The sequence below is a fragment of the Lepisosteus oculatus genome, chromosome 14, assembly GCF_040954835.1.
Source record: "Lepisosteus oculatus isolate fLepOcu1 chromosome 14, fLepOcu1.hap2, whole genome shotgun sequence".
Taxonomy (NCBI): Eukaryota; Metazoa; Chordata; class Actinopteri; order Semionotiformes; family Lepisosteidae; genus Lepisosteus; species Lepisosteus oculatus.
In genome coordinates, this window is record NC_090709.1 from 4,534,032 (window position 1) to 4,558,120 (window position 24,089).

At 43.3% G+C, this 24,089-nt stretch overlaps 1 protein-coding gene and 1 pseudogene across 4 annotated transcripts in view; both read right to left on the minus strand.

Moving 5' to 3' along the window:
• LOC102695046 (zinc finger protein 721-like) overlaps positions 1–24,089 on the minus strand; it is a 1,154,024-nt pseudogene that overhangs the window by 193,125 nt on the left and 936,810 nt on the right.
• LOC138242800 (butyrophilin subfamily 2 member A2-like) overlaps positions 1–24,089 on the minus strand; it is a 33,735-nt gene that overhangs the window by 6,304 nt on the left and 3,342 nt on the right. For 2 of the 4 annotated variants that reach the window (XM_069198351.1, XM_069198354.1), the window contains 8 exons: positions 6,284–6,562; positions 4,427–4,540; positions 4,155–4,205; positions 3,861–3,887; positions 1,974–2,006; positions 1,799–1,825; positions 661–687; positions 167–193 (listed from right to left, as the gene is read on the minus strand). In XM_069198351.1, the coding sequence (XP_069054452.1) occupies positions 167–193; positions 661–687; positions 1,799–1,825; positions 1,974–2,006; positions 3,861–3,887; positions 4,155–4,205; positions 4,427–4,540; positions 6,284–6,562 (585 nt within the window). The remainder of the gene's footprint in view (positions 1–166; positions 194–660; positions 688–1,798; positions 1,826–1,973; positions 2,007–3,860; positions 3,888–4,154; positions 4,206–4,426; positions 4,541–6,283; positions 6,563–24,089) is intronic. The other 2 variants (XM_069198352.1, XM_069198353.1) reach the window with 2 other exon arrangements.

The window sequence follows — 24,089 nt, forward strand, 5'->3', positions numbered from 1 at the left end:
TAGCATACCACTAAGAATCCATGTAGAATGTTACACAGATACTGTTTGGGAAATAAATACATCTATTTCTGTTCACAGATCAGGAATGATCACCTAAAAGTGACCTTCTGAAATTTGACTCAATAACCAAAGACACCAGGGTCTGTGTCATCAAGAGGAGACCTACCTGCAGCACTGCACAGCCACTGCCATTCTGAAACACAGAGATACAGACACTGTTAATCACAGACACACACTGGAAGAGAGATAAAGACACTGTTAATCACAGTAACACAGTGGAACACAGAGACACAGGCACTGTTAATCACAGACACACACTGGAACAGAGGCACAGACACTGTTAATCACAGACACACAGTGGATCAGAGATACAGTCACTGTTAATCAGTCACACATCCCTCATTTAATAATAATAATAATAATAATAATAATAATAATAATAATAATAATTGGTTACACTTATATAGCGCTTTTCTGGACACTCCACTCAAAGCGCTTTACAGGTAATGGGGACTCTCCTCCACCACCACCAATGTGCAACATCCACCATTTACACCTCATATACCCCTTATCTCCTACATACACACTCTTCCTCAGCACACTGACAGGTAGAGAGCTGGAGCCCATCAGGAGCTGTGATTTTACACACAGTGGACTTACGCAGGTCAGGGATGGGGCTGCCTTCACCTGTACAGAAGAAAGGAGAGGGTCAGTACTGAGCTGTAGTGTCCTGGTGGACATTGTGTCCAGCACAGACAATCCTGTAGTGTAGTGTGATGTAGTGTTGTGAACAGGAGAGAAGGACAAATATTGTGAAAGCTGATTTATAAATTATATATATAAATCAATGGGTAAGTCACACTGACAATGACACTGATTCTAACACATATTTTTGCACACACACAGTGACACACACACGTTAGTACTAGTTTATTTGTGAAGTACATTAACTATCACTGTTGTGTCATTAATTGTACACTGTCTCTAACTGCAAAATATCTTTGTTTCTTTTACAATGACGAACACACTGACACTGATAGTCTGTTATTCACTGTACTCAGAGTAACTGAGGAGCACTCCAGCTGAATTCAGAGTAGATCAGGGTTATTCAGTTATATTTAGTCTCATCTAGAGTGACTCAGGGTTATTTAGCTTAAAAAATAACAGAAAAGGGGGTGTGACTTTGGACTTGTGTCTGAAACCACACATAAATACAGTTTATGATTTTATAATGTAAAAACTGAATCTCAGTGTGGAATATTTGTTTGTCTTTGTTTGATTACAATACATATCTACACCACTGTTCAAATGCTTTACTACACTTTTGAAATGTGTTTCCTGGTATAATGTGGTGGTGTTGGTGTGTGAGCATGAGGCCAGGCCAGCAGTGCAAGAGTGTTGTTACTGTGATTTTGCAAGCCCTTACTCTGTACATGATGATCAGTTACCATTAGTTGTGTGATTATTTCAATAATGTTCTGTATTCTCCATTGTGTCACAATCTGTACTCAAGACATGCAGTTCCCCCCAAAAACTGTCAGCTTTTCTTGGTGTAAAACGGTTTTTATATATGAAGTGATTTTATAGCTCAGTCACTACAGACATATTCCACAGGCTGAATGACAACATGATCACTGTGAAAGAAATTGAAGCTTTTTATATGAATATGATCTGAACCTGCTGTGAACCTTCTCTTTCCTCTCTCATCAGAGATATATTTCACTATGACTCAATACCCATTAATATAAGTGCTCAATAGCAGTAGTGTGTCTGTATCTTCAACAGGAAACAGACCTACCTGCAGCACTGCAAAGCCACTGCCATTCTGAAACACAGAGATACAAACACTTTTAATCACTGTCACACACTGGAACGCAGAGATACAGACACTGTTAATCACAGTCACGCACTGGTAATAAGATGTCAGTACAGTCAGTGCTGATAGTCAGCAGAGTTCCACAAAGTGTACATACGTGATTTAGGAATAGGAGCTCGCTTCACAGCATCTGAAGAGAGAGAGAGAGACAGAGTAATTATTTATTGTATTAAAGAACATAACTGCTTCTTATCTGTTATTATACCAGAAATTATACTACAGTCTGCAGTCAGTCCATTTCAGGATCCCCAGTCTCCACTGCAGTGTGGATCAGAGTGTCAGTGAGTGTGAGCAGCAGTGGCTGTAAGACTGGAGTCTCAATAACACTGAGCAGAACAAGGCAATAAGACACACAAACACATCACAGGACAACCTAGGACTCTGGTGCTTGAACTATTGAGAAAATAAAACATAAACACAGTCTGCTATCCACAGTGATGAGCTGTCATTGACTTTCTGTATTTACAGTATTGACTGCTCTCACACTGTCTGACTGACCCATGCCCACAGTGAGCAGTATCACTGTCTGAGTGTCCTGTACCCACAGTGACAAGTATCACTGCCTATGATACAGAGATGTCCTGCTCACCGGTCACACTGCCATATCTCTGGACATCAGCTGGACAGTGAGAGATGACCAGTCACACACCATGGTGAGCACATCTCCACACCAGGCCTGATCCAGGAAGACTAACACACAGACAGTATCAGTCTGATACAGACAGGGCACTGAAGCTCTAATACAGTGGAGCCAAGTAAACATCAGTGCAATTCTTTGCTGTAAAATATAATTATAATATAATTAATAAATGTTTGTATTTGTGGGTCACAGACACAGACACAGACACAGACACAGAAGATCACTTTCCCAGTTCTATAAGGATGACAGGAATGGCTTTAAGACTGACCATTAGTGATAGTAGGTTTGGGCCTTCACATGTACTTGAGCTGTGCTTCTCAGGAGCCTCAGTAACACACAAACACCCTTGTGGTGAGGAAACTGATGGCACAGATATGCTGACACTGCATATGTATACTGTACCTGACAGGTAAGTCTGAACACCTGATATAACTGTAATTAGACAATCTCAGTATGAACTGTCAGGGAATCTGTGGTGACCAGTGTTAAAAAGGGATCTTTGAACTGCAATTTCTTTACAGTTGTGACTCCTGATGTCTGTTTCCTGTTGCTATTGTTCCTCACAGCAGCTCAGGGGCAGCGTATGATCTCATTGACAAGAATGGAGAACAGACACAGGAAGCAACATCCATCTGCCTATCTCTATCCACTGTGTGGGAAGTGGAGAGTAAAGAGCCTGACCAGGCAAGTATCGGGCACAAGACAGGGTACCCCTGACATGACCCCAGTCCATCGCAGGTCAGACAGAAACAGACACACTCACAACAGGGCCAGCTTTCCCAGAAGCCAGTTAACCAGTATCCCAGCATGTCTTTGGACTGTGAGAGGAAACCCACTCAATCATGGGGAGAACATACAAACTCCACAGGGATAGCACAACAGGTCCAGAACCTAACCCAAAACTGACCACTGTGCCACCCTATTGCTCACACGAGGGACATGTTGAAATAAATGAAACCTAACAGCTCAGTGAGGTGGACTCTCTGTGTTCACATCACTGGCCCTCAGCTGTACTGTGTCTGTGTGTTAATAGAGCTCACTTCTCTGACAGAGTGAGCAGCACTGGAGTCCCTTACAATCATCACATCACTACTTTAATTCACAGGATCTGTCACACTGTCGATCCATTTCCAGCAGCTGTATTTACTATAACAGTCTGATTGTGTTACAGGGGAAGAGACACCTGTATGAGATACTGTAGGAAGTACAAGTTCAGTTGAATTAATTTCAGTACAGGACAGTCCAGTACTTTGCTCTTCAGCACCGTGTAGATCAATGCCTTTCAGACACTGACACCACAGTCCTGTAGAGAAAACTGCAGTCAGTCCAGTCTGAGGTTCTTACCCATTTCTGCTTGAAGAAGAGGAATTCCTGTAAATAATAAAGAATGAATTAAACAATCAAAGCACACTAATATGAAACAAACATAATTAAACTGATATAATCTTTTAACACTATCATTTTGTAATTGCAGTTTGACTAAATTGTTTAATTACTTTCAGTGCATTTTTAAATTAAATTAAGTAATGTTGAGAAAATTATTTTCCATAATGTGAGTAAGGTACAAAGGAAGAAACTTAAATTATTTAATCTGGACACACTTCAAAATGCATACATAGAACACATTAATTTACTCACCATTTACTGCATTGATATAATATATTTCAGATTCCCACAGTGTCTCCTCTGCTGTAAGAAACAGACACAGTCAGTATCACTGACACAGACTGACACAAACTTCTGCACTGACACTCTCTTGGGGTCTGCAGATCTAGATATAGTGTACACTGACCCTTTAACCAAGAGGAGGTATCCTGTGTTGCTCACACTTTGTCATATAGTGGGATTTTAAACTCATTCTAATACAGATATTCAGACACACACATACAGAATATTTAATGAGCACATACTGTTCATTCTTCTCCACTGGATCAGCAGAAATACTGATGCTCCTATAGTTACAGCTACTGTTAGGAAGAATGTCACCATCCATCCAAATGCTGAGGGTGGAGGGAAAAAGTCCCCTGAAAAACAGATAAATAAGTGGATTGATATTCAGAATAAGCTAAATGAACATAGTGTCATGGAGTGATAGCAGCTGACCATGCCCCTCCTGTCAATCAGTATATATGCAATCAGACAGGAAACCTGGATTACCTGACAGATTGCATCAGGTGGGTCAGGTTATTTAAAGTCTGCTCTGACAGTCTTCTGGACTCTCAAGTCTGCAGTACCTGTTTCCCTCTGGATTCCTGATCTGGCTTGACTACACCTCATTCCCAGATCACACCTGTGCCTGTTATACTCCTCTGTGTTTACTTAGTTTCAACCCTGCTCCATCCTGATCTAATCTTCTGGATTTTCCCCTGTACTTTACTCTTAGCAGTTTGCCTCCTTGACTTTGGATTCTCCTGCTTCACTCGTATGTTTCCAGGATCTGACCCTTGTTTCACTGGACCAAGACCCTGGACTGTGCCTGCCTGTCCTCACTCCTGTGTGTTTACTGCACACACCGCGCCGCCTGTTCCCTCTCCAGCCTGCTCCCCTCCTGCACACAGGTTCACTTCATCTGAACAGACTGGTGCTGAGCTCCTCCTTCATCACATATATATTGATGGAAAAAAGAAACGCAACATTTTCTGGAATAAGAATACTATAGTTATAGCTTGTGTACTTTCACAAAAATGTGTCAATTTGATTTAAGCCCTCTGACCAGCAATACAGTTTGTGCAGTGAGGCACTGCAACTTGTCAATCACACAAAAGCTCGTTAGGTGCACATTTACCCAACGAGGTCCAGGTGGAACAATACCTGTTCAGGTCGCCTTTAAAAAGGCCTTAATTCAAATTTCAGATCACTGCAAGAAAAAGGCCACACTTAGTCAGTTTCTGTGCATTCCATAATGCTTTGACTGTCACCAGAAGCAAGGGAGAGGGCCATTGGCATGCTGCAGGCAGGCATGTCATGTGCCAGAGTTGCCAGACACTAAGGAGTAAGTCGCTCCACTGTGTCCCGACTGCAGAGAAGGTTTCAGCAGACCAACAGGACATTCAATGTCCAAGAACCCCATAGAGCACCTTTGGGATGCCCTGGATCGCACCATCCAGAGACGTGACCCTCCGCCTGCCAGTGGCCAGCAGCTTCGTCAGGCCCTTCTGCAGGAATAGGATACCATCCCGCAACTGCAGGTTCAGAGGCTCATTGGCTCTATGTGCCAGCGGTGTCAAGCAGTGGGGCTGTAAGAGACGGTCACACAAGATACTGAAGGGCTGCAAGACAACTGTTGTTAATGTTCACACTTGCTATTGTTCTCCTGTTGTTTTTGTTGTTGTACTGTTTGGTTTTCCTATTATTCTCATTTGTTTATTGTTATTTCAGTAATGAAGGTTGAAATTTCAGTCCAACAAAGAGAGTTGCGCTTCTTTTTTACCATCACTATAGTAAGTAATTAGTTCGCAATGTACTTTTATGCTTTAAGATCAGTGCTGGAACACTCACAGCTGTAGAGTTGATTTAGTTTTGTATTTTTCAAGATTTTTCATTTTTACTTGATTATCAGACAAAACATTTACAGAAAGTTTTCTGTTTCCTAATTTAACTGTGTTTCACAGATTGTTTAATGGTGCTGAATTTTATAATGGGTTTAGAGTGGAGTTCTTTCATAATAAGCTCCTAGTGCAAGATGGCCCAGGTGTGTTATACCCTGGGTGTGTGTTATACCTCAGCTGTGTTACAGGTGAGCTCCAGTGTTCATGTTTAATACTCACTGGCTATGTGGAGCTGAGATCCCCAGTCTGGCATAGGAAGAGCACTTCTCACCAGGCAGGAGAAGATGTTGGACTCCTGTTTGACTGGGATGTAGCTGCTGACACTGAGGAGCCCCTGACTGTCCATGTCCACTGTGTGGGGCTGTGATGTCACCTCGTTTCCATCCCTGTCTGTCCAGATCACTGCAGGTTGAGGGAACCAGTTCTCTGATCTGCACAGCAGCTGGGCCTGATCTCCTCCAGGGGAGAGGAGAGACACTGAGGGCTGGGAGCCCAGGGCTGTGGATTCAACACAACAGGATAAATTTAACAGCTGATAAAAGCACACTGGAGTAAATGTAGCTGCCTACTTTTTTATAAAAAACACAGAAAGGTTAAAAAGGCAACACCACATTAAAATTCAGGTATAAAGTGTGTAATTCATGTACAGTGAATATCAAAAGTACTTGTCTCACCCCCTTGGACGTTTCTTTACATTTTATTGTGGTTCAGTATGGAATCATAATGTACTTGCCTGGATATTATTGTCATTGACAGAAAATATACTATAAAGTGGCAAAGTGAAAACAAAATACTTCAGATTCTCCTAAATTAATTATAAATAGAAAATGGAACATGTTCAAGTAGAGAGCTGCGTCAGCATGCGTCGGCTGCAAAGGAACAAGTAAAGGTTAATTCCCTGCTGAAAAGAGAAGAAAGGAAACAACGTTTCGGCTGTTAAACCTGTATGGAATAAATCCGTTTTTTGTTCCTAAAATGGAAAATGATTGCCTAAGTATTCATCACCTTTGAGTTAGTATTTGATAGTGGCACATTTGGCAGAAATTACAGTCATGAGTTTTCTTGGATAAGTTACTACCAGCTTTGCACATTTGGACACTGCAATTTTTGTCCATTCATCTTTGCAAAACTGCTCAGACTCTCCCAGGTTGGATGGAAAAAGTTGGTCAACAGCAGTTTCCAACTCCTGCCAACTCCAGGTTCTTGATTGGATTGAGGTCCAGGATTTGACTGGGCCACTCCAGAACATTTACCTGTTTTCTTTTTAAACCACTGCAGTGTGTCTTTGGCTGTATGTTTTTTGTCACTGTCGTACTGAAAGATGAATCTCCTCTGAAGTCTCAGACTGCAGCAGGTTTTACTCCAGGATTCCTCTGGACTCTGCTGCATCCAGTTTTCCTTCTGCGATCACAGGCCATGATGCAGTGAAGCATATAGCATGATACTGCAACCACCATGCTTCACAGTAGGGGGAGTGTTCTCAGGATTATGTACACTTTATTGCTTGCATTAACACACTCAGTGTGAATACAGAACAACACAACACACTACTACACTGCATTACACACACCCCCAGTCTGCACAGGCAGGGACATGAGAGAGCATTGAGGTTCCTGTGTTGTGATGTCAGCTCAGTCCTCACATTAATACACTCAGTGTCTCAGCTCCTGTCTTTGCTCCCAGAAAAGCAGCAACATTATTTCACTGCTGTGTCTTATCAACACAACACAATACAACACAACTCAGCTCTACATAGCAAATAGGAGCTCAGTGTGGTACAATACAACTCAACACAAAGTACATTGCAACTTAAAATGGCTGTCAAAAGTATTCATGCTGACTCTGGACTTTTTCACATTTAACCATTATAATATAGAATCACAATGTATTTATTTGTGATTGTTTGTCATTGATCGACACAAAACACTCCATAATGTCGGAGTGTTTTGTGTATTCAACAGATCCTCATAAATTTGAAAATAAAACATAAATCAAGTGATTGAAAAAGAATATTAAATATTCAACCCCTTTTGCTATGACTCACCTAAATAGGCTGTAGTGCAACTAGATGTCTATTGAAGTCACATAATTCGTTGAATAGAATTCACCTGTGTGCAATTTCATTGTTTCACATGAGTTCAGGACAAATGTAAATACAGCTCCCACAACTGATAAGTACAGCTCCCAACAAATCTACCTGAAGACAATGGGACTTTCAAAGTGTGTGTGGGTTGTGGAAAAGCACCAACCAGGGGAAAGGTATAAGAATTTCTGAGGGATCACATATCCCATAAAGCAGAGTCCATTACAAAGAAATGTAGAAAAGATGGAACAATTCTGAAACTGTGAAGAACCTGGTGTCCTCAAAAACTGAGTATCAAGGATAGAAGAGCGCTTATCAAGAAGGCCACCAAGAGGCCTGTGACAGCTCTGAAGGAATCAGTCTTCCACGGCTGAGATTGGAGACACTGTGCACATGACAATCGATAATTGCTTCACAAATGTGGGCTTCATGGGAGAGTGACAAAAAACACATTCATGGTATCATGAGACCAAAACTGATCTTTTTGGCTTCGACTGTAAGCTGTTTAATGTGAGGACTGAGCTGACATCACATTATAGGAACCTCAGTGCTCTCTCATGTCCCTGCCCTTGCAGACTGGAGTGTGTGTAGTGCAGTGTTGTACTGTGTTGTGTTCTTCTGTATTCACACTGAGTGTCTTAATGTGAGGACTAAGCTGACATCACAACACAGGAACCTCAGTGCTCTCTCATGTCCCTGCCTGTGCAGACCAGGGGTTTGTGTAGTGTGGTTCTTCACTACACTCTGAGTTCTTTTATTTACTGTGATAACTGTGAAACATGATGGCTTTTAGAAAAGTCCCGTATGGATACACACTGGGACTGACAAATCAGCTGATTGAAGTCAGTGATTATTAAGGACTCTGTAATTTGCCACTGTAATTTCAATACATTCCAATGTTTCTCACTGTGATTTGTTCAGAATTAAGGAACTTAGAAAGTTGTTCAATTCAGTCTTATTCAGTGAATTATTGTGTAGCTGGACTTCTGTGTAAAAATAAAAACTGTATTATTTTGTAGAGATCCAGCCATTCAAAATACAAATCACAGTGCGTGTTCCTCAAGGTCTAGAGAAATAAAGGTCAAATAAAGGTATTACACCTTGTAACACTGCCAGGTGGAGCCGGGGAAGTTTAAAGTAATGAGCAGCATTTAGGCTGATGCCAGAAAATGCCATATTTCAAATCCTGGTCACTGCTGAGGGACAATCTTTTTCTAATTACAGAACTTAAGTTGTATAGTGTTTAGACTTTTAATCATTTAAAACTCTGTATTACAACATATTAAACATTAAACTAATTAAAAATTAGGTATATTGTATAAAAGCAAGATTTCTCAGTTGGACAAAAGTACACAATATTATTCTACCCTCTTCATAAATATGTTATGCATCAAAGTCTTTAACTTAGTAATTTACAGTGGGTTCTGGTTTTAACGTGCTTGTTCTAACATTATAAAACTTATTGTACTTCATTAAACGTTATAATGTTTTATACTTTTTAAAGAATACGTAGCAAGAACACCACTTGCTGTTATTGTAAAAAAAGTTGTAATGATTTAATACGACATGATAGTTATATTTATATGGAATCGTGTAACTGAACAGCTAAAATATCACATTTTGACATTTGTTTCTTTTTTTTTTAAATCTTATTCTCCTTGTGATAATGGGCAAAGCACTGTAATGTAGTGCACTGTAGCCAGGTGGTTCAAAGCACGATCAGAGCTTTATGTTTGGTTTTTTTCTTATATGCTGAATACATAAAAATAGTCCACTATTATAGCTTATGGTAAAAACAATGTACCTCCTTCAGGTTTACATCTGAATTGAGAAAATCTATATTTTGGCTTAATCCATAATTTCAGCAGCCAGTAATCAGCCAACAGTTTAACTTGATTTTAAAACTTTAAACCGAACTGTATATATTGTATAAGGAAGAAGGGTTATTTTTGCAATTGACAGTAATAGGTGAAAAGCTTATCAATATGTTGAAACTGTACCATAACAGTGAAGACAGACGGGTTACACCTTTAATAAAACACACTCTGTTTTATTAACACACACTCCGACTCAAACTTGTGTCCTATAGTGGGTAATGTCACCCTCATTAAACAATGTGCTTGTTGTGAAAATCCTGCTGAACTAGAAGCATTGAAGACTGTGATAAAATGTACATTATTACAGCACTTTTTATTTCAAAGAAGGAAGTCCATGAAGTGACCTCTGATACTCCATCAGAGATCGTATGTGCCGATTAACTTTAAACAAAGACTTATGTGCTGTTTCCTTGCGTAACAGGGTTATTAGACACAGGAAGGGCATGGACAATGTTGTGTGGCTCTGGGGGATTTTTTCTGTAAACTTAAGAGTTACAGAGGTGGCATTGTGTATCACCTCTTTTTTAATGCTATACGGAAGATATTATTAATAACTTTAATAATCAATTACCTCTAAGCTAAAATGTGATAGAGGAGATGCACCAAGTCTTTTCTCTTCAGCTTGGAATGAACTCTTACTGTATTCCAGCCACTTTACACTTCACTTTGAAGCCACTACAGCACATTGAATTTGATACAGTACATTTATTTGTACTGTATCAAAGTCTAACTCGTTCACAATGCCCTACATCACATCACTTCGAGGAAGTGGTGGTTAAACATCAAGGAGCAACACATCTTTCAGGACAACGATCTGAAACACAGCAGCAATAGCGAGGCTTAAAGCAGAGAGAGGAAACTGGGTAAAACTTCAACTGAATCCCCTGACATAAATCCAACAGAGATGGTACAGCTTTCACTAAAAGACTATTTAAAAAAAAAAACCGAGCACAAAGCAATGACTTGTAGCGGTGAGGCTTAATAATAAGGCAGAATTAAGTGTTTCTGAGCTTCCCAAATGAGGCCCCATTTCTCTGTTCATCTCTGTGGTGCAGCCACAGAGAAACTATTCATGCAAGATGTTTTCTTTTGATAAGGACAGCTCCTACAGGGGGATGCACTTAGGTAAGCCTGGCTATCATGATCAATGGTCATCCATTGGCGCCTATCTGTTTAGGGAGTGCCAGTTGGACATCTGGACTGCATTACTAAGTGTCAGGACTAAGTGACTCATTTCTCACCTTGATCAACCAATCAGGGACTGGTAGGGCCGAGTAACGCACGTGGGACTCTGATGCCCATGGAACTTTCAGCCAATCAACGAGCTGAAGTTCCTCCAGGTAAAAACAGGCAACACAGAGAGCCTGTGAGATTCAGACGAGATTCAGATTCAGATTCAGATTCAGATTCAACAAGATTCTTTAAGGGCAGGACGGCCCAGGAGCAGAGGGCTCCCAAGGGCAGGACATTCTCGCAGCGCGCCTCCTGACCATCCTGAGACTCAGCCCGGACAACCACGGAACGGCCAGTGTGTCCGAGTGCCAGAACTTTCCTTTGTTCTAAGAGTCTAGAGTGGAGGTTGCCAGAGAGTAACCAGCAGCAGGCCTCGTGAACAGGTCGGAACTGTGGACAGCTGAATTACTATTCAGAACTAGCTCTTCATCAGGAACGAACCGGTCCTTTTCCTGACTTGCTGGGACCCACAGTCATCTTTTCTCCTGTGCACAAACTTTGCTAGTTAAAGCCAACAGTGAGCATCAGCAGCGCACCGTCGCAAGCCGCACAGCACAGCCTGCCACCTAGCCAGAAAGCACGGATTGGACAGCAACAGCCTGCAACTGTTTCTTTGAGTCCGCAGGAGATCTGAATCCCCAGAGATTGGTATTCAACTTCACTGCATTACAGCTCGAGAATTCAATTGTTATCCAAACCAGTTGATATCAATTTAATTCCTAAGAGTTATGTACTTGTTTGAGTATCTAATGTAGAAGTTGTAACCAAGTTCACTTTACGAAACGGTCTTAATGAATGATATACTGAACGTATGTCCTCTTGATATGTGTAACACTTTGTAACTGATTGAATATATACCTTTTGTATTCTGATAACCCTCTCGATAAGATCTGTTAGGTTTACATGCATATTCTATGTATTAATAAATGTATCCTCGTGTGTTAGTACCTGTGTGTGTGCGTTGTTTGAGTTATGTCGCATGGTTGGATTCTAAAGCCATCAAAAGAATCAACTTTGTGATTTACTGCTACAATTAATAATTGTCTCAGTAAATGCCCAAACCCTACAGAACTGGTGCCTTCAGAGAGCCACTATGATTACATATTTGGCGTCCCTGAACCGGTTTTCCCTACATTATTTGGCGTCCCTGAGTCGGCTTAATCTACAGACTCATCAGAGCTATTAAAGCCGACGTTACACTACACTACTTTTCCTACGATTTTAAATTGTAGCCTCCATTTACATAATCCTAAAGAAATCACAGTGAGTTGTAGGCAGTTGCAGTGCATGCCCATTACTGTCAGTCATGTAGAGTGACAACCCCCAGCGGCTCAGTTCACAGCCCCTGTGACTGCCTGCAGCAAATGGGTATAATTTTCTCATAGCGAGTCGCGAGTTGTAGGGGTGGGCTCTTGTGTGTGCCACAGTCAATCCCCAATGAGCGCTTAACCGGAAGTACACAGCATACAATGCCCACAAACATTGAAGAGCAATGAAGGCTGCAAAGAAGGAAGGAAACCGAGTGTTTTGGACTTTGCAAATGAAGGAGAGGCTCTTCGAATTTTGGAGCTATCACAGATCTTTGTTCGATGTTTCCTGCTTGTGGTTTGTTTGTTTGCTTTCGTGCGGCGCTCCTCCTCTTATTCCGGTGAGCTCCACTTTGATTGGCTTCCAAAATGAGGGGACCTCACTGTACCTTCACTGCCCAAAACGAGATTTGCAACCATGATGAAAAGTCGTGAGGGAAATGTCGCACATCAAGGCCTCTATCCCAACCATTTTAGACCAACACCAGTATGCCTAATGCCACAACAGATCCACCGAAGATGCCATCGACATTGCAGTACATCTGAACCCTAATCAATCTGGAGGGTAAAGACTGTTATGTGAGAATGCTGTTCATAGACTCCAGTTCAGCATTCAATACAATCATCCCCCAACAATTGGTACACAAACTATCCTCTCTGGAACTGAAGACTCCACTGTGCAACTGGATCCTGGACTTCCTCACCGACAGGCCCCAGGCTGTAAGGATCCACTTCCAGCACCATCGTTCTGAACACCGGTGCACTGCAAGACTTCATGCTCAGCCCACTGCTGCATACTCTGCTAACCCACAACTCTGTTGGCAAATACAGCAGTAATCATATCATCAAGTATGCTGATGACACCACAGTTGTGGGTCTCATCACTAACAGCTATGAATCAGCCTACAGGGATGAAGTGGAGCAGCTTGCAGTGTCGACAAGACCAAGGAGATGACTGTTGACCTCAGAAGGACTCAGGCTGTCCACACTCCACTGTGTGTGGATGGTTCAGCGGTGAAGTTAGTGCACAGCTTCACGTTTCTGGGAGTGTACATATACAAAGACCTCTCTTCGACCCACAGTACATCACATTTACTCAAAAAGGCACAACAGTGTCTCCACTTCTTGAGGAGACTGAAAAGAGCCGGAATGTCACCCTCCATCCTCACCAGTTTCTATAGGTGCGCCATCGAGACCATCCTGACATGGTGCATGACTATCTGGTATGGGACCTGCACTGTCTCTGACCAGGGAGCTCTGCAGCATGTGGAGAAGACAGCCTAGTCCATCACCAAGACTTCTCTGCCCACAGTCCAGAACATCTACAACAGTGTGTCAGGAGAGCACACACCAGCATCAAAAACCCCTCTCGCCCTTTTCACAATCTTTTTACACCCCTGCTTTCTGGAAGACGGTATCGCAGCCTGCGAGCCAGCACCACCAGGCTCAGGAATACTTTTTTCCCACAGACTATTAGATTACTGAATTCCAGACAGCACACGGACTGATCGCCACCTGCTGACCACCCCCCACTGCTGTACTATCAACACCGTCTCACTGACTGTATGTCCTGTAATGTCTACACTGACGTATGGTGTTATGTCTATGTCTGTGTTTTCAGATACCATGTTTTGTCATTTTAATCATTAGAGTGTGTTAGTGCTCTGTTTCCTCAATGACCTGCTGATTGCTTCACACCACAGGAAGAGTGCAGAATAAATGTCATTTTTATCTGTACAATGTATGTGTTGGTTTACAAAATCAAAGTAATAATAATAATTACTTACACTTATATAGCACTTTTCTGGACACTCCACTCAAAGCACTTTACAGGTAATGGAGACTCCCTTCCACTAACACCAATGTGCAGCATCCACCTGGATGATGAAACAGCAGCCATAGTGCACCAGAACACTCACCAGCTATCAGTGGTGAGGAGAGTAATGAACCCAATTCATAGATGGGGATTATTAGGAGGCCATGATTGATAAGGGCCAATGGAAAGTTTTGGCTAGGACACCGGGGTGACACCCCTACTCTTTTCAAGAAACACCCTGGGATTTTTAATGACGACAGAGAGTCAGGACCTCGGTTTTACATCTCATCCAAAGGACGGCACCTGTTTACAGTACAGTGTCCCTGTCACTATACTGGGGCATTAGGATCCACATGGACCGCAGGGTGAGCACCCCCTGCTGGCCCCACTAACACGTCTTCGAGCAGCAACCTTAGTTTTTCCCAGGAGGTCTCCCATCCAGGTACTATCCAGGCTCCTACCTGCTTAGCTTCAGTAGGCTACCATTTGTGAGTTGCAGGGTGATATGAGTGCTGGTAGTGTGTTTAAAATGTTAAATTATCAAGTAAAAGAAAAACGTACATCTTACACAGGGTTTCACCCAAAATCACCAATTTTTTGTTGATAAAAAGTGTTAAGAACTATCTAAACCCATAAATAATTATCAAAGCCCGTTTTGTCATGTGTTTAAAGTCATGCAACGTCTAAGTTAGTTGTGGACATGCTATTGGTGCTTATTTTTTTACTTTCATTAAAATAATCGGTTGCCCATTGTGTTACATTTCTATATTTTTGAGAGACTTCAGAACGCTTTGACTGATGCATGTTAAATAATGCTAAATAACTTACACCTGGGATCCACTTTATTCAAATTAAAGTTTCTAAAACCATGTGCCAGATATTTTTTAAGTAAAAGTTGTGAAAATGTTCACAAACTGCAATCTTGCCTGTTGTTTAAAGGCTCTTTATTTTTTTGCAAAGTTATTTACAGTACATCTGAAACTTCGTTTCTCTAATTATGCATTTTAAGAATAATGATTATTATTAAATTGTCAATAATGATCAGACTCATTATTATAGTTTCAGTGGTCTTTTTAATGCCACTTTGGTCTTCTCAGTTATAATTATAATATGTACAATTTTGTTTTATGGCTTGTTGTAAAGGTTTATGTTAAATCGCCCCACTGAGTAAAGTGTTTTGAATTGAATTAAACTGGTTGAACTGGTTTTACTTCCAATGTTGACAGTATTCAACTGAGTTTGCTCATTCTTGTTTTTATTTCACTATTAGTGTTCACGAGGAATGACAGCAGCCGAAAGCTTGGGAGAAATTAGAATCGTTTATTGAGATGTGGAGATTTGACCCGCTTGGCTGAGGGCCGACCTCCCGGCCGTTGGACGGGGAGGATAGGATCCCCATGCGACCAATTGGGTAGCTGCAAAGGTGGAGAAGGGATGCAGAAAACGAACGAGGAAGAGGAGAGGGTGATGTTTGATATTTATTGAGACCGGTTGCTTACGTCAGGATTTAGTGAGAATTGCAGCATTTGTGTCGAATGAGTGCGGCTGCCTTCATTCCTCCCGAATTTTCATTAAAAACTCCATTTCACGAGGAATGACAGCAGCCGAAAGCTTGGGAGAAATTAGAATCGTTTATTGTGATGTGGTGATTTGGCGTAACCCGCTTGGCTGAGGGCCAACCTCCCGGCCGTTGGACGGGGAGGATAGGACCCCCCAAAAGAACCAAGCGGGACCCCCAGTCACCAGTGCAGAAAAACAAAAACAAAAGATTATTGGGCCAATTCAGCTGAGGAGAGAAAGTGCCTGCTTGAGGATACCGGGGTTAGTTTTAATGTATGCATGGTAAGCTTCGGAGGATCGACGGCCGAGTTGCTTGATGAGATACTGGGGTATGCCTTGGCGAGCGCAGCCGGAGGATGCGGCCCCTGATCTAAAGGAGTGCCCAGAGAATTGTTTAGGAGGGTATCATGATACGGCCCTTCTCATTTGCGAACAGAGGGACAGTAGGCAAAGCTCCGGGAGAGGAGCGAAGATGTGCGTAATGGGATAGAGGCTCGTAAGGGCTTATGTAGGAACAGAGTTTGAAATAATAGATGAGAGTGATGGATGCGAGTTGGTTGGTTTTGCTTTTCTTGAGATAGAAGGTCAGTGTCTTGGAAGATAAGATGGAGATGTTGGACAAGCAGGGTTGAGAAGAAGGATCGAAGGATGTGGAATTAGCGGTAATTTCGGAGAACCTTAGGGAGATAAAGAAGGCTAACAAGAATAAAGATTCAAGAGGGCGCTCGACCCAGGGTGAGTGGTAACCTGACCTGACAATGTAGATGCAAGATTCAAGGATGTCTGAGGCAAGTGGTACGCGTAGGTTTGGAAGTGGTTTTTCAAGCCACCGAAAGCCTTTAAAGAGAGTAATTTGAGGGTAGATAAGGGATGGACAGATCGTGCTGAAAAGGAGTGGATCCCGCACAGGTATACTTTGGTGGTGGATGCTTGTGCCTTGAGTGAGTTTCTACGATAGCAAACAAAGGATGATACGGTGAGAATATTGAAAGAACGGAATTTTTGTTCGCGGAGAGGTGGAAGGATTGGAAGCCCTTCCCGGCAGTGCAGTAAGAGAGTTCGAGGGGCGATCCCTAAGAGGATAGTTTGCTGGGCCAGGATAGCGATAGCGATGGAAAGATAGCGATGGAAAGGATGATTCAGAGGAACATGAGCTCCGAATAGGGAGGTACTGTGCAGGGGTTCGGTCTTGCATCTTGTGCCGAGTTCCTGAACTGAAAGCGAGAGAGAGAGTCAGCTATCTCATTAAGGTGGCCTGGAATGTGAGCAGCTGCGGTTTTTGTTTCCAATTGTGGCCCCAAAGAGAAGCAGCAACGACAATTGGAAATATTTCTAACAAGGCTGATGACTGGTTGGCGAGAGGGATTGGAGAGAAATCAGGAGACCAAGGGGCCGCAAACCATTGGCCTTTGTAATAGCCTCCGAAACCGACTGAGTGGGCTGCGTCTGGATATCCTCAGTGTCAGAGAGGAGGTCATCGTAGAAGAGAGATATGCCATTCCAGTTGGCCAAGAGAAGCTCCGAAGCCTGAGCTCGGATTTACGGTTGGCTGAAGGGCTTACGTGGTGGTAAAGAGAGGGCACGGAAGAGGCGAGGTTGAGAAGGTAGACCGTCCTTGAGGAATGATATGAATGGCGTAATTGAGGTGGCCGGGTGGAGAGAGAAGTTCCCTCTTTGTGCGAAATTTGGCGGAAGAATAGATAGAGATATACATCTGGATCCTGTCGATTTTGTCGCGAGGCAGGGAAGCGGAGAAATTGATGGAATTGAGGGTGATCCCGAGGAATTGGATTATATGAGAGGGGCCAGTTGTTTTGTCCATGGCAAGGGGTACCCCTAGTTTCCTAAAATGGAAATAAGTGTGTAGGAGGCTCTTGCAGGTGGGGTGTGAGGGAAGTCTATGGTAAGGAAATCATCGAGAAGGTGGACGAGAAAAGGAAACTTATAGTTATTCGACGGGATCCAGCCGAGAGCTTTGGCTAAGGTACCAAAAATGTTTTGGGCTACTCCTACGTCAGAAGGTAAGGAGGACTGTGAAGAACTTGTTCCGCCAATGAACTCCGAAGAGGTGCCAGAGGTCTGGGTCAGGAGGCATAACTTTAACGGCACTGGAGATGTTGGCCTTAGCGAGCTAGCTGCCCAGACGGACCGCTATACCAATGGGATTGATGTGGTATGCAGGGAATGGGGAAGAGTCAAGTGGGCCGATCATGAAACCAACCATTCTCGACTTTGGATGCTAGCAAGGAATCAACGGACTGGGGATCGGCGGTGGCAGATTGCAAATTTTTGCAAAAGACGAAGGAAGGAAGTGTGCACGGGCCTGGTGAGAATCCGAAGGAAAGGCCGTCGAGTAAGATGTGGGTGGAAGAGGGGTCGGGGTGACGGAGCAGGCCGAAAGCAAGAGTGGGGATGTCGATTGGGGTAGACGGAAAAGCCAGTAGTCTTTTGGGAATGCTGAAGGTGGAGCAAGCATGGAAGGGCCGGCAGGGGCAGGCAGAGCGAGCGAGCATGAGCTTCGCCGCAGAAGCTGCAAATGTGAAGGAAGCGACGAAGGAGAGAGGTATGTGTAGAGGAATTGAAGATGTTGGAAATTGTTGGCCTCTGATCATCACGATGGGGCGACCGCGAACGTCTTTGGACCGGGAAGGTTTGAAGAAGACCTGACGGGAGAATAGATGCTGTGGGGGAGAAGGGGCGAAGTCAGGGTTGGGCTTGCGGACGGTATCTGGGCAAAGATTTGATGAATGTGTCCAAGAGGAACGGAAGTCGCAGGAAAGAGCTTGGACACCGGTGAAAGTGCGGCAGTAAAGCTCAATGTTAAGGGCTCCCCAGTAGGTGCGCTGGTTCCATTGGAGTAGGCTGGCAGCGGCCTCGGCCAAGAACTGCTTATGGTAATCGTAGAACAGGGAGCCCTCGAAAAGGACAGATAGATCGGGGATGCTGTGCGTATAATCGTCGAGTTCCTGATGACGTTGGGGAAAGGTGGAGCACGTGATGTCGCGGAAAATGCTGAAAGCCAAACAGAAGTCGAAAATTCGAAGGACTGAAGCGGAGTGAGGGTCAGAAGATTTGAGAGTAATGAAAATCGAGCCACAGTCGACTGTTCTAGAATCGGAGTTGTAAGTGGAGGAAGAGAGAAGGTGAGCTAGATTGACGTCCGCACCTCAGAATTTGCTGCCGGAGTGAAAAGGGAATGGGAGGAGGACTAAACTTTAGTGTTAGGAGGAGCTGGGAGAGGAGCGGCTGTTTGGAGAGGAAAGTCCTTAGTAAAGGGGAGATAGGAATCCAGGGCCGAAGGCATGGGATGCCGGATGCCGTGTTGGACACCGGGGAAGGGAGAAGATGAGGAGGGAAGAAGAGCGGAAAGCAGATTGTGGTAGGAGGGGTTTGACGGATCTGGTGCCTGGAGCTCGGTGGCTTGGGATATGGAAGCCGAAGACTGTTGAGGAATTGAAGCAGGGGCAAAGGCTGCATTAGGGACTGAGGAGGCTGCCGAGTCGTCTTGGACGCCAGGGGGTGGGGGAGGGTAAGTGCCGCCTGCTGGCTGAGCTGGGGGTCGATTACTAGCCGGCCTTTGGGCCGTGGAGACAGCAGCAGGGGCCGAAAGAAAAGAAACAGGGGCCGAAGGCACCAAGCTGGCGGAGCTTGAGCTGTGTTGGACGCCGGAGGTAGATACAGAGGAGAGTGCAGAAAGATTAAGCGGAGAAGGGGGGGGGGGCGTGAGCCTAGGGCCTTAGACATCGCAGTGAAGAGATTAGGGCAGGAGGCTGGGTGGAAGAGGCTAGGTGCAGTTGTTCAGCAGAGGAATGGATTGCTTGGGAGAAGAGACAGACACGGATATATCAGGACAAGACAGAAGATGCGACAGGCCGAGGCGCGGGCGCCCTTGGGGTCCTCACGTTGGGATGAGTGACGGCGGCGCGGGTGATGTCATCAGAGGGCGCCGGGGGAAGCTGGGGAGTTGATGTTTCCTTGTGTAGACTGTGGTTAAGTACAGGGAAAACAGAGCTTTTTTTTTTTTTGGAAGCGTTTCTTTTAAAATGGACGCCATGTTTTCGAAGTATCCTCTGGAGGCTTGCTACGGTCCGGTTGGAAGTCGCGAGAGATGATCCAGGAGAAGGGGGAGCCGATGTGCGTGAAGCGCGGCGGCAGTGACATCCTCGAGAGAAGCGGGGGTTATTTGGAGATTTTGCCGTGGAGGAACGGGAAGGCTGGGTTTGTAATGAGAGAGGGACTACGACGGCGGAACGCAGTCTTCGGTGAGGAGTTGGATCTTGTGAGGACTGCCTGGGAGATGAGCAGCGCTGAAGTGGCACGGCGGCTGAGGGAGGCGATGAGACGGAGGTGAGGGGAGCTGTGGGGGGTGGACTGGACGAGAAGGGTAGGAGAGTCTCCTGTGCTGCAGAAAAGGTCTTCATCGGAGCGGCGGATTTGTAGATCCATGAGATCACTTCACCGTGCCAGGCCACAACTGCGCCACACCACACAGCTGTCAGCGCACCTCACCGTGCCAGGCCACCACTGCGTCACATAGCTGCAAGCGCACCTCTACATACCCGACCACCACTGCATCACACAGCTGCCAGCGCACCTCACCGTGCCAGGCCACCACTGCGTCACATAGCTGCAAGTGCACCTCACCGTGCCAGGCCACCACTGCATCATACAGCTGCCAGGGCACCTCACCGTGTCAGGCCACCACTGCGTCACACCACACAGCTGCCAGCGCACCTCACGGTGCCAGGCTACCACTGCATCACACAGCTGCCAGCGCACTTCACCGTGCCAGGCCACAACTGCGCCACACCACACAGCTGTCAGCGCACCTCACCGTGCCAGGCCACCACTGCATCACACAGCTGCCAGCGCACTTCACCGTGCCAGGCCACAACTGCGCCACACCACACAGCTGTCAGCGCACCTCACCGTGCCAGGCCACCACTGCGTCACATAGCTGCAAGCGCAACTCACCGTGCCCGGCCACCACTGCATCATACAGCTGCCAGGGCACCTCACCATGTCAGGCCACCACTGCGTCACACATATTTCAGCGCCATATATTTCATGGATATTATGGAAAATAATGGATGGATATCTTAGTTATCTTTCTAGTTCACAGGTTTGCATGCATAATTTAATTTTGAAAGCCACTGAGACATCAGGTACTACTGTTGTATTTATGAAAAAGAAACAAAAACATACTAACAACTGTGCCATCCTACTCTTTAGTTAATACATTTTATTATTCATAAACAGTTAACATTGTTAGCAAAATATTTTGAATTATATTTAACCCTATTTTTTCTTTAGTTTTGTATTTAACTTATTATATGATAGTCAGACTTAATGTATATTTGAACAATGAAAATATATTTTTACAAGATTTTACATTAAGCACTTAAAATTAATATGGTTAATAATAGTAAACTGTAACATGCTGTAACAAGATTGGTTAAACTGCGAAGAAAATGCTTTCAGAGAAAATGTTACAGGTGTGAAGAACATAGATCTCCAATGCAATTTCAACCAAACCTGTTCCCACACACCCTGCCCCCACTACCATTAGAATATACACAAACATTTTAGCGTTTCATTCTGAGCAGAAGACCCTCACACCTGAAGAGTGCTGGCTGTGACGAATTAAACCGGTTTTACAGGTTTCAATCACAGACCATGTGACATGGGACTCAGTAAACTACAGTAACACCGTATTTGATAACGCTATAAAAACGCTATAAAATAATGTGACTTGGCACAGAACAAGTTTACAGCACAGTACAAAAATAAATGCTGACCATGACTTTAGAAGCATAAATTGCCTTACACTCAATTTAAACACAAGCTGTCTTTAGCCCTCTAAGCTGGTTCATACAGAAATGTAGAGATCCAGGCTCAGAACACACAGCTTCATTAGCGAATACATATGCAGGACAACTAGAGAAGACGTTTTACAGAGGATGGATTTTTAGAAACATCCCATCAGACATCCCATCATATTCACAACGTGAAATCTAGAAAATAATATTACGTAACCAAAATCCGCAATATGGAAACAGAACCTGTGTAATTGTTGATAGATGATGTACTCGTAACATTTTTTCAAGACGAACTACAACATTTAAAAAATGACTTGTATGTACTTGATATCTCTAATCAATCCACGGGTCCCAGCACAAAACGAAACTAAAACGCATACCGTTTCGCGCTTCTTATTAGTTGCTCAAAAGTAATTTGACCGTATGAAATGCATAATATAAACCTAGAAACATATACGTGAGCAGTACTTAAGCACTGTAGTATCGCTGTTAAGACATACCTCTCAAATACTGTAAATCAAGTTAAAAATATCTCAAGACCGATTCTGGTCATAATGAAACCATGTTTCGTGTATGTTTTCTTTTTCATCTTGAAATAATTCATTTCTAAATACCTTTTTCACTGTTAACATCTTGCAGCAACTCTGCAACAAAATATACACTCTGACAGTTCATCCTGCTACCAACATTAAATAAAACAAATCTTAAGATTTCTATATTTATGTCTTTATTTAGTGGTTTCATTAGTGACAAAGGCTAAACTTTCTTGGAAAAATGTATTTTATGTGCTGCGGAAAAAACTGACTTGCTTTAACAAAATATGTTTACAAATCCTTTCACCTGGCATTTTCGTAGTTAGAAATTATGGAACGCTCTGTTAAAAGCAAGGGAGTTTTTATGTCCGTTGCAGTTCTTTTGCAACATGAATATAATTATATCGTTATTAATTTCTTGAGATACGCGATTCCATATTATATTCCCTTTTAATCAAATTCTAAAAGTATGCTTGTTGACTCCGGTATCACGTTAGTTAAAGACTTCGAATCTTACAATGTTTAGGGAGAAATGGAATACTGGTGTGTATTTTTTTCTTTAAAGTGCCGATTCCTGGAACACCCCTCTGAAGTGGTTCCATAAGAAAAGAAAGTGTTGATAAATACAAGTGTCTTTTAATACACTCTTTGCTGTGCTCTTGAGGATCCTTGTGATATTTTAAGCTCTAGTTGAATGATAGGTGTCGCATTTTAAACCATTTTCGTAGTTAGAAATTATGAAACGCCCTGTTAAAAGCAAGGAAGTTTTTATGCCCGTTGAAGTAAAACAAAATGCCTGACAAAGTATGGCTTGGACAGATTCCAAGTGCTTGTACAAATGTGCTAAAGAAATTATACTTTGAGTATACAGCTTGTCCAAAGTCATCCATTATTAATACTATTAGTAATATCTTCAGTAAAGGCTTTGATGCATAAATATTTCTGATAAAGGTAGGTTGTGTACTTTTGTCCAACTGAGCAATCTTGCTTTCATAAAATATACCAACATTTTAATGACTGATGATTAACATGCTGTAATACACAGTTCAAAATTAAAGGCTCAAATGCTGTACATGAGAGGTTAAGCTCCCCCTGGCGGTATTACAAGGCGACGCCGGATAGTTAGTCACGTGACACACGTGAACCGCGTGATACCCCGGTGGGCGTGTCGCGGTATGCCGCGAAGTACCTCACCCATTTTGAATGGCTGCATCTGTAGGTGAAAACAAACCATGCAGAAAACGAACGAGGAAGAGGAGAGGGTGATGTTTGATATTTATTGAGACCGGTTGCTTACGTCAGGATTTAGTGAGAATTGCAGCAGCTGTGTCGAATGAGCGTGGCTGCCTTCATTCCTCCCGAACTTTCATTAAAAACTCCATTAACTGTAGGATTCGTATGACAGTGGTCAACACTCTGTCGGTCCAGAATGGAACGGGATGGAGATGGATATTCATTTTCTTGGCAGTTTATTAGAGAACAGCTTACAACTCTGCATCCACACCAGATGCGTTCTCTCTTTCTCTACTTCCTGCTCTCCCCCTTTCCTCATCACGTTCTCCCTCCTGCCACCAATTAGACCACAGAACTCCTACTCAAAAACACTTCAAACCTCTCAACTGAACTAAACACTAACAGGACCTCAGCTTACGGTAATATCACTTAACATGAAATATAAATGTAATATATATATAAAATAATTGTTAATACACAATATGTATTATTTTATTTTTTAAAAAGGAAAATGCTCTAAGCAGGTATTGAACTAAGGTCACATGACAAACCCACTGTGCCACC